Source organism: Electrophorus electricus, chromosome 12 (genome assembly GCF_041902795.1).
Source record: "Electrophorus electricus isolate QZ-2024a chromosome 12, ASM4190279v1, whole genome shotgun sequence".
Classification (NCBI taxonomy): domain Eukaryota; kingdom Metazoa; phylum Chordata; class Actinopteri; order Gymnotiformes; family Gymnotidae; genus Electrophorus; species Electrophorus electricus.
In genome coordinates, this window is record NC_137508.1 from 28,952,501 (window position 1) to 28,967,500 (window position 15,000).

General features: G+C 45.9%; 1 protein-coding gene across 8 annotated transcripts in view; it reads left to right on the plus strand.

Annotated features, from left to right (window-relative positions):
* The window catches only part of znf827 (zinc finger protein 827), a 59,039-nt gene that overhangs the window by 32,789 nt on the left and 11,250 nt on the right, over positions 1–15,000 (plus strand). For 7 of the 8 annotated variants that reach the window (XR_014126427.1, XR_014126428.1, XM_081724461.1 and 4 more), the window contains exons 6-11: positions 2,711–2,950; positions 4,421–4,475; positions 4,578–4,681; positions 10,505–10,642; positions 12,533–12,704; positions 13,648–13,814. Coding sequence is in view for 6 of the 8 variants with exons in the window: in XM_081724461.1 (XP_081580587.1) it covers positions 2,711–2,950; positions 4,421–4,475; positions 4,578–4,681; positions 10,505–10,642; positions 12,533–12,704; positions 13,648–13,814 (876 nt within the window). In the remaining 2 variants the exon portion in view is untranslated. The remainder of the gene's footprint in view (positions 1–2,710; positions 2,951–4,420; positions 4,476–4,577; positions 4,682–10,504; positions 10,643–12,532; positions 12,705–13,647; positions 13,815–15,000) is intronic. The other variant, XM_081724460.1, reaches the window with a different exon arrangement.

Consider the following 15,000-nt stretch of genomic DNA (forward strand, 5'->3'; position numbering starts at 1 on the left):
TCGCTTTTATTAAGGTGCTTGATGAACCGTGCGAGCCGCTGAGCTCTGTCTCCCTGTCTTCCTCTCTCTCTCTCTCTCTCGGTCTCTCTGTCTCTCTGCTTTTCTGTGGCTTTTGCATCGTTTATGTTGACCCTAGAAAAGTTCCACATACAGAGGTGACTGGAACTATCATCATACGTGTGTACGCGCACACACACACACACACAGTCTGATATGACTTATTGTATGCAGGCCCAACATCAACATGTATAATTACATGGTTAGCCAGCTAAGCATAATTTGTCTTTGATATCCTGTAAGGAGAGACAAGATAATTAGACACTGTTGTCTTCTTCCTTCAGAAGCACAGCAGGAACATTCCTTTTCGCAGAAGACAACCACGTCCAGCTCGGTCCTCTTTAGAAAACCCAGAGTGCCGTTCATTTCAACTTGAGCGTTTACTATATCTGGCAGACGGTCATGTGTTTTCTCCGTCGCACACTCCGTCGAGTGTGTGATCCCTAGGAACTGACACAATGACCTAACACACCTGATGCATCTGCTCGACCAGGTGAACTACTGAAGAATTTTGGAATATGAGAATGGTCTGGGTGTCTGTTTGGGTTAGTGTGGGATGAGTCACACATGCCATTCTGTGGACAGTTATGGTGGAACTAGTGACATTCAGGGTAAATAAAGGAGTGTGAAATACACTACAAAAACGTTTATTCCTGAGTTCAGGCATTTCGGCCACAAACGTCTGGAATCAAGCACACACACTCGAACAGGAGTCTACTGAACAGCTCAGACTTGTGATGCTAGTTGCTGCAAGTTAGCGTTTGAAATTTCTTCTCTACCGTATCTGTTATTGTGAAATGGCAGTAAATCACGCAGACTCAGAGCAGGACGTGTGAAGTGTGAGGAACATAAACTCGTCTGTCCTCTCCTGCCACACGACCTCCAGAATCAATGCGTGTCGTCATGGCGAGTGGGGGTCTTCAGCACACGTCCAATGGAGTGGTGTACTGCACGACACCACTGGACCAGAGAGCACTGGAGATAAATTCTCTGAAAAGATGTTTCAGGCTTCACTATCTGACAGTCTGATGGCCACATGGGTTTAGCGGATGGCAGGAGAACACAGAACCTACTAGAACGCAGACTGCCATCAGTCTGCTGGAGGAATTACACGGTGGAGCTGATTTCAGGGTTCGGGCCTCTCGGTTATAATGAAGGACAAAACATAATTTCAGTTAGTTCTGCTTGTGATTGTAGTCAGAGTTTGGGGAAGTCATCATGACTGTGTCCTTAGAGGACATGCACAGAGTCCTGGCCTGAACCCCACTGAACACAGAATCCTGAACTCAACCCCACTGAACACAGACCTCTGAAATCAACCCCACTGAACACAGAGTCCTGTACTCAACCCCACTGAACACAAAGTCCTGAACTCAACCCTACTTAACACAGAGCTCTGAACTCAACCCCACTGAACACAGAGCTCTGAACTCAACCCCACTGAACACAGAGATCTGTGCTCAACCCCACTGAACACAGAGTCCTGTACCCAACCCCACTGAACACGGAGTCCTGAACTCAACCCCACTGAACACAGAGCTCTGAACTCAACCCCATTGAACACAGAGATCTGTGCTCAACCCCACTGAACACAGAGTCCTGTACTCAACCCCACTGAACACAGTCCTGTACTCAACCCCACTGAACACAGAGCTCTGAACTCAACCCCACTGAACACAGAGATCTGTGCTCAACCCCACTGAACACAGAGTCCTGAGCTCAACCCCACTGAACACAGAGTCCTGTACTCAACCCCACTGAATGCCTTTGGGATTAATTGGAACATCAGTTGCTAGCCAGGTCATTTCATCCAGCAGCAGTCCCTGACTTCACACACACTCTTTGACTGAATGGGTGGAAACGCTTTCCAGAGTGGAGGCTGTTATAGCCATAAGGGAGGCCAGCTCAGGTGTCTGTTGTCCACACAGTGTACGATAAATCTGACACGCTGATAAATCTACTGGATCATTCTGGTTTTCTGAATAATTTTCATTGTAAACTTGAAAGCTTTCATATAGCCTCTAGCTGCAAAATATTTGTAATTTGAATTCATTTAAGTTCATACAGTTCATTTGAATGCAGTTGAGTGAATCTTCTTGTCAGTCAATGAGCTGATTTTTCCAGACACACACTAAACATCAGCATCATTGAGGAATCCCCACTGATTCCAAAACCAGACTGTCTGGAAAACATGCCTGTGGCATTCACCAGCGTCTGCACACCACCAGTTTGGAAATAAAGGTGGTTCCTTCTATCCTGACTAAACTCTTAAATGGTGCCAGGATGTTGGGTCTCGGCCCTGACCTGGATGTCAACAGACTCAAGACTCTGAGCACTTTAGTTTCTCTGGGCAGGTGACATGCAGATAGCTCAGACTAGCCATCATACTGCTGGTATGGTCTGGTTTTTAGCATTACATTTAGACAGTACAGTTTAGGCACACACACACAGCTTGATGTAACACATGTCCTGTGTTGACCATTTTGGTTTTCTCAGGGTACGACAGGTATTAAACCTCATTTTCATCTGTAAACGTTGCTTTCAACCTCTTCAGTGTGGGTGAAGTTTATGAGTACAGATGATCACCTAATGATCACCTAATATGACCAAACATATAACTGATTAACCTTTGTCTCTAAATGCCCCTTTCCAGAGAACAAGAAGGACACCTGTCTCCAGAAGGTGACAGTGAAGGCGGAGCCCATGGATGTGGACACGCCCCCAGAAGTAGCCCCACCCCCCTCACACCTACTAGGCTTCAGCACTTTAGGGGCATGTGAGAAGAAGGAGTCATTGGCTAGTATCTCAGAGCCTCTGCCCTGCCCCCAAAAAGACCTCTTCTCCCAGGACATATCAGTCAAAATGGCCTCTGAGCTGCTGTTCAAACTGTCTGGTGAGTGAAATAGAGGCTGTTTGTTTCGTGCGCTGCCTCTGAGGGGGGTGTCTTTGGTGTTAAACGGTGGCAGGACTGGGCTGTTCTGGGGAAAGCACAGAGAATTATCTGTGGTCCGCCTGCTCTGCGCACTCCTGCCAGTTACAGCTCTCTGTTTAAATGCCATGTAGCACCTCTGAAGCTTGAGAACAACCCTCCGCTAGCATCACCCCCCTCTCCAACACGTGCACACACACACACACACACACACACACACACTCACACTATTCACACAATACAGCCAGAATCTGTGAAGTGTTGGTGTGTGGGTGTGGATGTGTGTGTGGGTGTGTGTGTAACCTCCCCTCCATCAAAGCCTTGTACTCTGATCATCACCATCTGAAACATTCTGGCTCACACACACTTGGTCACACACACTTCCTCTGCGTATGTCTCTTTCACTCTCTCTCTACTCTCTTTCACTCTCTCCTCTTTCACTCTCTCTCTCCTCTTTTACTCTCTCTCCTCTCCTTCTCTCGCCATCCCTTTCCCCCCACCCCCTCTCTACATCTCTTGCACCATTGTCATGGCAACCCAGAGAGCCCTTCCATCCTCTGGGAGTCATGTGACAGAGGGGGTGTCAGAGGGAGGGGCAAGCCCAGGAAGTGCCAACTGGAGAGTGGGGTCATTAGCTACACCCCTCCAGCAAAGAGGCCTGGATGCTAGAGCAGAGCCACTCAGATCGCCCACAGCTGCTCTAACATGCTCTAAAATAGATGATCTAACATAGCTGCTCTAGAATAGATGAGCGAACATAGCTGCTATAGCATAGATGATCTAGCACAGATACTCTAACATAGATGATCTAGCATAGCTGATTTAGAACAGGTGATCTAACATAGCCGCACTAGCATAGCTGCTCTAGAATAGATGATCTATCAGATACTGTAACTTAGCTGCTCTAGAATAGATGAGCTAGCATGGCTGCTCAGGGATAGCCGCACTAGCATAGCTGCTCTAGAATAGATGATCTAGCAGATACTCTAACTTAGCTGCTCTAGAGTAGATGAGCTAGCGTGGCTGCTCTAGCATAGCTGCTCTAGCACAGGTACTCTAACATAGCTGCACTAGTATTGCTGCTCTAACATAGTTGCTCTAGAATAGATGAGCTAACACAGCTGCTCTAGAATAGATAAGCTAACAGCTGCTCTAGCCTAAATGATCTAGCATAGATGATTTAACATAGCTGCACTAGCACAGCTGCTCTAACATAGCTGCTTGAGCTAACATAGCTGCTCTAGTATAGCTGCTCTAGCATAACTGCTCTTTTTCCTTGTGTTCTGACTTAACTTTGAGTCATCAGTGTTTAATGGCCCATTTACACTGGATTTGAATGAAAAGTATCTGCTTTATCAGAATAAATTTGTGTTTTGTGCAGTGGGAGAAAAGAATCTTAACCTTTGAACCCCCGGCTGTGTTTCTGTGTTACAGAGAAAGTAAGCAAAGCTAATGAGAACAAAGACAGCGCAGCGTACAGCATAAACAGGTAATGGTGCGGCCCATGCACCCACTCGGAGAACGCTCTGGGACCAGTACAGCTCTGGGACCAGTGTGGCCAGGCCTCTCACTGCCCCGTGTCTCCTTGCAGCCCTTTCCTGGACGACCACTTCAGACAATCACCCTTCAGCTCGCGCTCCAAGAGTTCTTCTCCTGCTGAGGCCAGTTCTTCCGCCAGAGCCGCCCACCAGCAAGGTACACACACCACAACGCCCTTCCCCTCCTCCCTTGCCAGCAGCGGACGCCCCCGCTCTGCCCTGCTGGAGGCACGTTGCTAGGCTCAGGCGGCTTTCACAGGCCCTGCTGATCACCAGCTCTCTGCCAGCATTGAGCCACAGTCTCGCACTCTCACGCTGATCTAACATGGAGGGGGGCCATGAGCACCCTCCACACTCTTTGACCCCAACATGTTTTCGTACTTTGGCATGATAAGTACAAATCTCCTGTCTGCTCCAGAGCTGCGGAGCTGGAGCAGGCACTGTGCCCTGTGCACACCCAGCCCGGAGGCCTCAGCACTGGGCTTCTCGTGCTCTGTGCTCCCTTTCCCGGCCCGTCTGCCGGAGGGTAATTAGTCGTGCGGGAGCCTGGCCCGCTTCCTTAGACCAGTTAATGAAAAAATGATTGGGTTTTTATGTCCAGGGTGCCCTGAAAGTTAATTCACTGAACACATACACTCACGCATGTACACACAAGCATGCACACACACTAAGTGTACAAGCATGCACACACATGGTGTATGCAGTCATGACCCCGGTCACTCCTTCTGTAAGTCGTTTTCATTTCTAAATAGTTCACACCTTTGGTGACCTGGTGTGGGTGGTGACTCCTGCTCCACATGCAACACACACAACGCCTTCAGATGCTGGATTTCACCACAACTCTACAGTTCATATTTAAAACAATCCAGATTTTTTGTTCAGTGTAAGCAGTACATATCTGTACAGTACTGTGTGTATGTATGTGTGTGTGTGTGAGTGTGTGTGTGTGTGTGTGTGTGAGTGTGTGTGTGAGTGTGTGTGTATGTGTGTGCTGTGTGTGTGTGAGTGTGTGTGTGTGTCTGTGAGTGTGTGTGTGTGTGTGTGTATGTGTGTGGTGTGTGTGTGTGTGAGTGTGTGTGTGTGTATGTGTGTGCTGTGTGTGTGTGTGTGTGTGTGAGTGTGTGTGTATGTGTGTGCTGTGTGTGTGTGAGTGTGTGTGTGTGTGAGTGTGTGTGTGTGTGTGAGTGTGTGTGTATGTTTGTGCTGTGTGTGTGTGTGTGTGTGTGTGTGTGAGTGTGTGTGTGTGTGTGTGTGCGTTAAAACCTGGGTCGTCTCCTGTCTGTCACTAATGACCATTTACCCATTAAGCGCTGGAGAAGCTGATGTGCACACTCTAGTGCCTCTGTTAACCAGCCTGACCCACAAGGATCCTGATGGCACCGACCTTGTGACCCTGCGACCCTGTGACCCTGACTCACTGTTTGAACCAAAACTCAGGAGCATTTAGTTCTCATCAGACAAACAGAAACTTTTTGAGGAGCTCACAGCTTTATAACAAGTAGGGAGAGAGGTAGAGACAGACAGAGAGAAAGAGGGAGTAAGAGAGAGAGAGTGAGTGAGAGTGAGAGAGGTAGAGACAGAAAGAGTGAGAGAGAGGTAGAGACAAAGAGTGAGAGAGAGGGAGATAGAGTGAGAGTGAGTGAAAATGATGAAAAGCGCATGTGCAGACAGACAGGAGAATGACAAACAAACAAAGCGTGAACAGTAAGCACCCGTTTGAATCTGGGAGTGACACAGCATATGGGCACCCCCCGGTCCCCTCTCTCCCAGTGCACTGTGGGAAGGTGAGATTCCTCACTGATGTCCTCAGAGGCCTGGTCGTGTCACATGGTTGCTGAGTCACGGTGCGCGGTTTCTGATTGGCTGGGAGTGGGTTGGTGTGTCTGTGGGCTTGTCTGACTCAGACCCCAAACCCGCTCTTTCCAGCACTCACACTGTAGCACTCACACTGCAGGGAAAACACCCACTGCAGCTGAAATGGAAGAAGCTCTCTTAATGTGACAGAACAGAGGAGCACAGGTCTCTCTCACACACACACACACACACACACATTATGCCATACCACATAGTTAGGTAATTGTGTGCCTGATGTACTTATTTAATTACATGTTACTTCTAATCCAGTTGGTGTTGTAGGACCAGCACAGCACTATTAGCACAGGACTGTAAACGCAGGTTCATGCATTCTAATACTCTAAAACTCTATTACTCTAAAACTAGTAATGCTCTATTACTCTAATGCTCCGATACTCTGTTACTCTATTACTCTATAACTCTAATGCTGTAACGCAGACTGCCAGAGTGCCGATGGGCGTGGAGCAGGACGTCCAGACTCCCTTGATAGTGAAAGACATTTATTAACACACAACGTGGACACCAGTGGTGGCACTGACATATAACATTGACAGGGAACATTGACACTCAACACGTCACAAGGATAACCTACACATGATTAGACATGATACAAACAGGTGTTGCCGCTACATAGCAACAATGACCAACGGGGAGCATGCACTGACAAACCAACATATATCATTAAAGCCTATACAGGTGTATGCTATACCGGGGGGCGTGGTTACAAATGACACGTGAATCCCCCTGCACGCGGCGGGCTGTACCACGTGACTCGTGGGGGGAGGAGCATTCCGTGAGAAATACCCTATTACTCTAAAACTGTAATACTCTAATGCTATATTACTCTAATACTCTATTACTCTAAAACTGTAATACTCTAATGCTATATTACTCTAATACTCTATTACTCTAAAACTGTAATACTCTAATGCTATATTACTCTAATACTCTATTACTCTAAAACTGTAATACTCTAATGCTATATTACTCTAATACTCTAAAACTAATGCTCTAATACACTAATGCTCTATTAATCTAATAGTCTATTGTTACTCGATTACTCTAATACTAAATTACTCTAAAACTAATACTCTAAAACTAATGTCCTATTACTCTAAACTATTACTTTATTACTATATCACTCTAATGCTGTAATACTCTATTACTCTGAAACTCTATTACTCTAAAACTCTTAATACTCTTACTCTAATGCTCTAAAACTGTAGTGCTCTAAAACTCTATTACTCTAAAACGCTAATGCTCTATTACTCTAATATTTTATTATTACTGAATTACTTTAATACTCTATTACTCTAAAACTCTTAATACTCCATTACTCTAATGCTCTATTACTATATTACTCTAATACTCTATTACTCTAAAACACTATTATTACTCTATTACTCTAAAACTAATGCTCTTATACTCTAATACTCTGATACTTTAATGGTCTTATATATATATATATATATATTTATTTATTTATTTCCCTATACACCCCTGTTTTTTTTCCTCAGTTTGGACAGAGCTCTCCATTTCACTCCATTTCAAACCGTTTCACTGTGAGTTATACTGTGTATGACTATATATGTGACAAATAAACCGAACTTGAACTTGAACTTGAACTTAATACTCTATTACTCTAATACTTTTATGCTCTAATAACCTAATGCTCTAATATTAAATGCTAATATGCTCTGATCTCATCTCATTGATTTTCATGTGAGCTGATACGACATCTTTTTTAATTTACTTGTTACTATGTAATAGTGATTGTTTATGGACAGTTTAGTTTTTATCTTATTTTAACTTTTTTTGGTCGATTGCTAAACAATTAAACACCATCTTCCACAAACGTCAGAGGAAATGGAAAGTTGGATGATCTGGACACCCCTCCCTCTCAGAGTAAGCCCTGAACCTGCCGCAGTGAGTCTCAGCTGTGAGTGTCAGTGAGACCCCAGACCAGCGCGGACAGATGGAGGTGTCTAGACACCTGTGTGCACTGCTGACGGTGCTTCTGTTACTGGGGGTCCAGACGCACACACACAAACAGCCATACGTTCCTCCAGTGGTTGCCCAATGGGGTTCCTCCTTGCCCCACGTTTAGACCAGGCTCTGGGGTGGAAGTGAGCATCCCACTAGAGACGTCCTTCAGACTGCCTGCCAAGTCTGTCGCATCTGGCTTTTAATGGTTTTAATGGCCATTAAGCCTTCTGTAGCATGTCAGAGACACTGCTCTCTCTCTCTCTCTCTCTCTCTGTCTCACAGCCCCTCTCTCTCTCTCTCTCTCTCTCTCTCTCTGTCGCACAGCCCCTCTCTCTCTCTCTCTCTCTCTCTGTCTCACAGCCCCTCTCTCTCTCTCTCTCTCTCTCTCTCTGTCGCACAGCCCCTCTCTCTCTCTCTCTCTCTGTCTCACAGCCCCTCTCTCTCTCTCTCTCTCTCTCTCTCTCTGTCTCACAGCTTCTCTCTCTCTCTCTCTCTCTCTCTCTGTCTCACAGCCCCTCTCTCTCTCTCTCTCTCTCTCTCTCACAGCTTCTCTCTCTTTCTCTCACAGCTTCTCTCTCTCTCTCTCTCTCTCTGTCTCACAGCCTCTCTTTCATTTTACAGCCTCTCTCTCTATCTTTCTCTATCTCTATCTCCCCTTTTCCCCTCTCTGCCCCCATCAATCTAGCAGCTCACTCCACAAAGGACAGCCTCCAGAAAAATGGGTCTGTTTATGAGGAGCCGTTATTCTGGACACACACACATGCACGCATGCATGTCCACACACTGAGTACATATGCAGAAGGCCCAGTGTGAGCATGTATTTACTGGTTGAGGGTGTAGAGGTGTATCCAGGAACTAGCCCAGCTGTGCGTGTCATTGGTGTGACCCACAGACACCCACACGTGTTCAGTACTGTGTCCCACAAATGTGCTTCCAAATGCCTTGGACTGGTGCCTCTGCTGTTTGACTAGTGAATTATGCTGATGTCACTGTGGTGTGTCTATGTGAGTGTGTGTGTGTGTGTGTGTGTGTGTGTGTGTGTGTGTGAGTGTGTGTGTGTGTGTGTGTGTGTGTGTGTGTGTGTGTGTGTGTGTGCGGTTTGGCACACACTCACACATATGATGCCTGTTAGAAGAACACTAATGTAAGTCAGTTGTGTGTGTGTGTTTATGTTAAAGCTCCACTAGAATAATAGCCCCTCACACATGCTGCACCACCCAGCTATTTGAAGGGACTGCGATGTGCAATGACGAAATTTCCCTTTGATTTATTTATTTATCTCTCTCTCTCTCTCTCTCTCTCTCTCTCTCCCTCTCCCACTCTCTCTGTCCGTTGTCCCCCCCCACTGGGAAGCGGGGAGACATGGGGCTGCATTTTAATTGGATGCCAAGCCAACCACCTTCATCAGAAGGTTAATTCTGTCTGCCTCCTTGTGGAGTACTGTTCTTTCTTTCTCTCTGTTTTCTCTCTTTCTCTCCCTCTGTTTTTCTGGGAGGTGTTTAGTAGCATGGACAGAGGCTCTACTGCACCCTACAGTGACTGTGTCAGGTGTTTCCACTAATATCCACCGTATTTCACCAATATTTACAATGATATTTCACTAATATCCACCATATTTCACTAATATTCACAATAATATTTCACTAACATCGAAAATGATATTCCACTAAAATTCACAACGATGTTCCGTATATATCCACCACAATATTCTGCTAATATCCACCATGGTATCCCACTGAGGTTCGACTTTGTCATCAGACAGGTAGCAGCTCAGAGTAAGCGCCAGGGTGGAACTGCACTGGCTGTCATGGTCACTGCGTGCTGTAAGGCAGAGTGGGTCCTGGGATATTAAGAGATTTTATTTTAAAAAGGTCTACAAGTGCTAGAGACAGATGTGTTCAGGGCTAATAGTAGATCTCACAGTCAAAGAGACAAGGTTATAAAAACCTCATGAAGTTGTGTCTTCTGTTCAAGTGCTGGGAGAAGGGTGTTATGGGACCCTGCCTGCTTGGACAGTGTGAATGATGCCCCTTTGAGCTGTGCTTGGCTGGCTGTGGTGGGTGTGAGAGTGTGAACAAGACATCGGAGCGCACCGTTCGGCGGCCTGACACTGTCCCACGATGCTTTGCTGGCTGTGCAGACCTGGAGAAGGCACTGGTGGAGGTGGGGAACGGTGTGGCGCCCTGGACACTGAGCGAGCAGCTATACCCCTGCTCCGTGTGCGGCAAGGTGTTCGGCCGCCAGCAAACGCTCTCCAGACACCTGTCTTTACACACAGGTGAGCGGCCTCACACACACACACAACGCCCACCACCCGTACTTACACAGAAACACACACATTTACAAAAACACACTCTCATACTCACAGCTTGCTGAAGCCTGGTGCACATATAGGTCACTTGTTAGAAGCTTGCTAAAAATAAACGCTTCATTAAACAGACTCCAAACGGCAGACTCCAGGTCTTTCCGACCCTAACAGCAAACTTGTAAAAGTTGAGTTGCTTTTGCCTGAACAAACACAAACTTGTCAGGTAGCGTTGCACGTTAACATGTCCTAAACCCTTCCCACAGTCCTAGGGTAGTGACAGGTTTTTATGTGTACGTGTGTTTACCTGTTTGGGTACACGCACGTGCAGAGGTCATAGCTTGTGGGAGTCACAGTTACGCCACCCAGAGGCAGAAAGACGGACTTGACTGTACAAACAGTGAGCAAGAATTTAGCTAATAAAGGGTAAAGAGAGGAGAAGTGTTGGAGAAGCGCTAATAAAATACAGATATTTATACAAACTAGGGTTAGGGGCAAAGTTAGGGTTGGTGTGTTTCCCTGGCATTGTATTCAGGTACATATAAATCTCAGGAAACCTGATTGCTGACCGCATGTCGATGTCCATGAACCACTGGTTCTTTGGTAATGTGGACACAATGCTGCCCAACTGCCTTTGAACAGATAATGGCTTCTTTCATTCCTGGTTTTACTTTTTCTCCTAATAAATAAATAAATGCAGCCATGTTGCAGAATGTTTTGCCACTCAGTGAGACTGGGGGGTGTATTCCAGCAGAGTAACAGTAATGTGCACCCTCTGTACTAAACAGCACAGTAACAGTAATGCACACCTTCTGTACTAAACAGCAGAGTAACAGTAATGCACACCCTCTGTACTAAAAAGCTTTGCTGTGTTGGCCAGACTAAAGCTCCAGGTGGGTAAATAATGTTCACTATGCTTCCTTTAAGGTGATTTGAATCCTGATTGGCCTTTTGGGCAAAGTGCCCAGGTGCTTAGCAACCTGGAGCCTGAGGTCCCCACAGCTGGTCCTGGGTCAGTTACGGCCCACAGAGCCGTAGAAGCTCTGCCAGCATGTGTGCAGGGACGGCTGATCTCTGAACAGCAGGCCACCTCAGTCTGGCACTTGGGACGCCAGGTGGGGTCAGGAGATGCTGTTCTGTTCTTGCTATATGCTTGTCTGCATTGTTGAACAAATATGAATGCATTTGATTTCAGCATTTTAATTAAATGACATATTTCATCCTACAACCCCATTACCATAAAAAAGCATGCAATTAAGGCAATGCATGGAAAGACTTGGCTTAATTAAACAAAGTTTGTGAGTGCGGTTCATTTAGTGTGTTAGCATTACAGTATCACTTCTGTTAGCCTTGAGGAAAATTCCTCTGGAGTGGTAGCACAGAGAAAGGCACAGACACAGCGGTGCACTCAGGCTAGTTGAGAGGCTACCAAGCGCAGGGCTAGGGTGTCGCACGAGTACCAGCCTGCTGTACTCACTCTCCTCTGACTCTCCTCTGACTTAGCTCTGACTCTCCCATGACTCTCGTGTGACTCTGCTCTAACTCTGCTCTGACTCTCCTCCGAGTCTCCCCTGACTGCTCTAACTCTCCTGTGACTCAGCTCTGACTCTCCTGTGACTCTCCCGTGACTGCTCTGACTCTGGCTCTCCTGCGACTGTGCTGTGACTCTCCTCTGACTCTCCTGTGACTCAGCTCTGTCTCTCCTCTGACTCTCCCGTGACTGCTCTGACTCTGGCTCTCCTGCGACTGTGCTGTGACTCTCCTCTGACTCTCTTCTGACTCTCCCGTGACTGCTCTGACTCTGGCTCTCCTGCGACTGTGCTGTGCCTCTGCTCTGACTCTCCTGTGCCTCTGACTCTGCAGAGGAAAGGAGGTACAAGTGTCACCTGTGTCCCTACGCAGCCAAGTGCCGGGCCAACCTAAATCAGCACCTGTCAATCCACTCAGTCAAGCTGGTGAGCACAGAAGCTGAACACATCGTTACCGCAGTAACAGCTGACAGGGGAGAGCGCAGGAACTGCCCCTTCTACTACAGGTATGTGGTCTTGGAAACACACACGCACACACACACACACACACACACACACACACACACACACACACACACACACCACACAATTTCCCTCCCACCCTTTCTCACTCCAACTCACCTCCAAAATGTTTTGTGTTGTAATCATCAGGTGAGCCTGCCTGTGCTGTGCGTGTGGGAACATGTATACATGTGTGAGTGTGTGTGTGTGTGTGTGTGAGCGTGTGTGTGTGTGTGTGTGTGTGTGTGTGTGCATGAAATTACCTGTAAATATCCAGACCTACACATGCACAAACATTAAAGGACTGGTTTCCTATTTTTTCAGCCCATACCTTATTAAAACTGTTTCTCTTACTTTGGAACTGGGCATCACACAACCTTCCTGATCTCTTTAGGACTGAGAATCTCCTAACCATTATCCATTAACCAGTACATAAAATGAACTAAGGTTTTTAATGAAGGTTTTCTTAAATTTATTTGTGTGGAAATGTATAAATGTGAAGTACTACAGCAATTGCAACTGTTACATTCAAACTGAATAAACACAAAATACATAAAGATGTGGGGAATGCTGTAAAGTACTCTATGAGATTATCATTTTTGAAAAGGTGATTAATCAGGGTTTTTGAAAGCTTTAATGTTCGTGCTATTGAAATGTGTTAAAATACTCACCAATTTTCAACCCAGATCTTATAACATGCATATTTTGATTATTCTACCCAAGCATGGGTTTACCTGACCACTGCACTCGTTTAGTCAGTGTGCTCTCGCTCTTTGAAACATTGATTACCTGCATCAGGTGTGCTCTCGCCAGTGCGACCTTTTAACAGATATTTATTTATACACACACAGACACAAACCCACATGTATGTACACCACATAGAAAGCACATACTAAGAAATTTCTCCTAAAGTCTCACTGGGTTTCTCTTTCTTTCGTGTGCATGTAGCTGTCGTGTGTGTGGTTTCCAGACGGAGCTGAATGCCCAGTTTGTGAGCCACATGTCTCTGCATGTGGACAAGGAACAGTGGATGTTCTCACTGTGTTGCAGCTTGTGCGAGTACGTGGGCGTAGACGAGACTGAGATCAAGGCCCATATCAACACGGAGCACGCAGGTCAGAGCCCCGCCCTCCAACACTATACTCCCACTACACTCTCAGTGTGCTCACATTATACTCCCACTAGAATCAGGGACAGCTCACTATACTCTGTGTTTCTCACACTCTACTCCCACTATACTCAGGACCAGCTCACTGTATTCTCAGTGTACCTACACTATACTCCCACTATACTCAGGACCAGATCACTATACTCTCAGTGTGCACACACTGGTACAGTGTGCTCCCACTATACTCAGAACCAACTCACTATACACTGTGTATTCTCACACTCTACTGCCACTATACTCTCAGTGTACTCACATTCTACTCCCACTATGCTTAGGACCAGGTCGCTATACTCTCTGTGTACTCTCGCTACACTCAGGACCAAATTGCTATACTCTCAGTGTACTCACACTATACTCCCACCACACTCAAGACCAACGCACTATACTCTCAGTGTGCTCACACTATAATCCCACTATACTTGGTCAGTATGGTCACTACCAAGTTACCACCGTTGGCCCCTGTGAGTGACAGTTTTGTGGCGATGACTGAGGATAGTTATTGAGAAGCGTGTGTTACAGTGTCTGAAACACATCATTTGAAGAAATTCACTGGAGACAAAAAACTCTTACCAGTTTTGTTCAAGTCAGGGTACTGCCAAAAATTAAATGAATAAAACCTCACGGTAACTGCACTATGCCACACAAAATGTGTGACACGGTATTTATTCCTTTTCCTAATGACACCATGGAGATATTTAGTGTACCAGCCTCAGCTTACTGCTGTCGTACATTCACCTGTGACCAACATGAAAGCCAATCAAAATCAACATGCAAATAAGACAATGCATATTAATAAACCACACCAAGAGACAGGTGACTGACTAACCCCAACATTTGTTACTGGTGCTGAGTTCATGACAGCTCTTCTAAATTATGACAGAGCAGCAAAATTGCATTTCTCCTCAGTTTACATCTGTTTATAGTTTCCTCTCTTGAACATTTGAACTTCATATGATAAATTTGCACTTCATATGCTAAAAGTTCACATATATACATAGACGCATACAAGTAAACAGCAGAGATGTGGTTTTTCCTGGATAAAAAACACATTTACACGCCTCAACCGATTTCATCAAGTCATTTTATATCTAACGGTTTGTGAGCTGTGTGGAGTACGTAAAATTTTGTCTCCG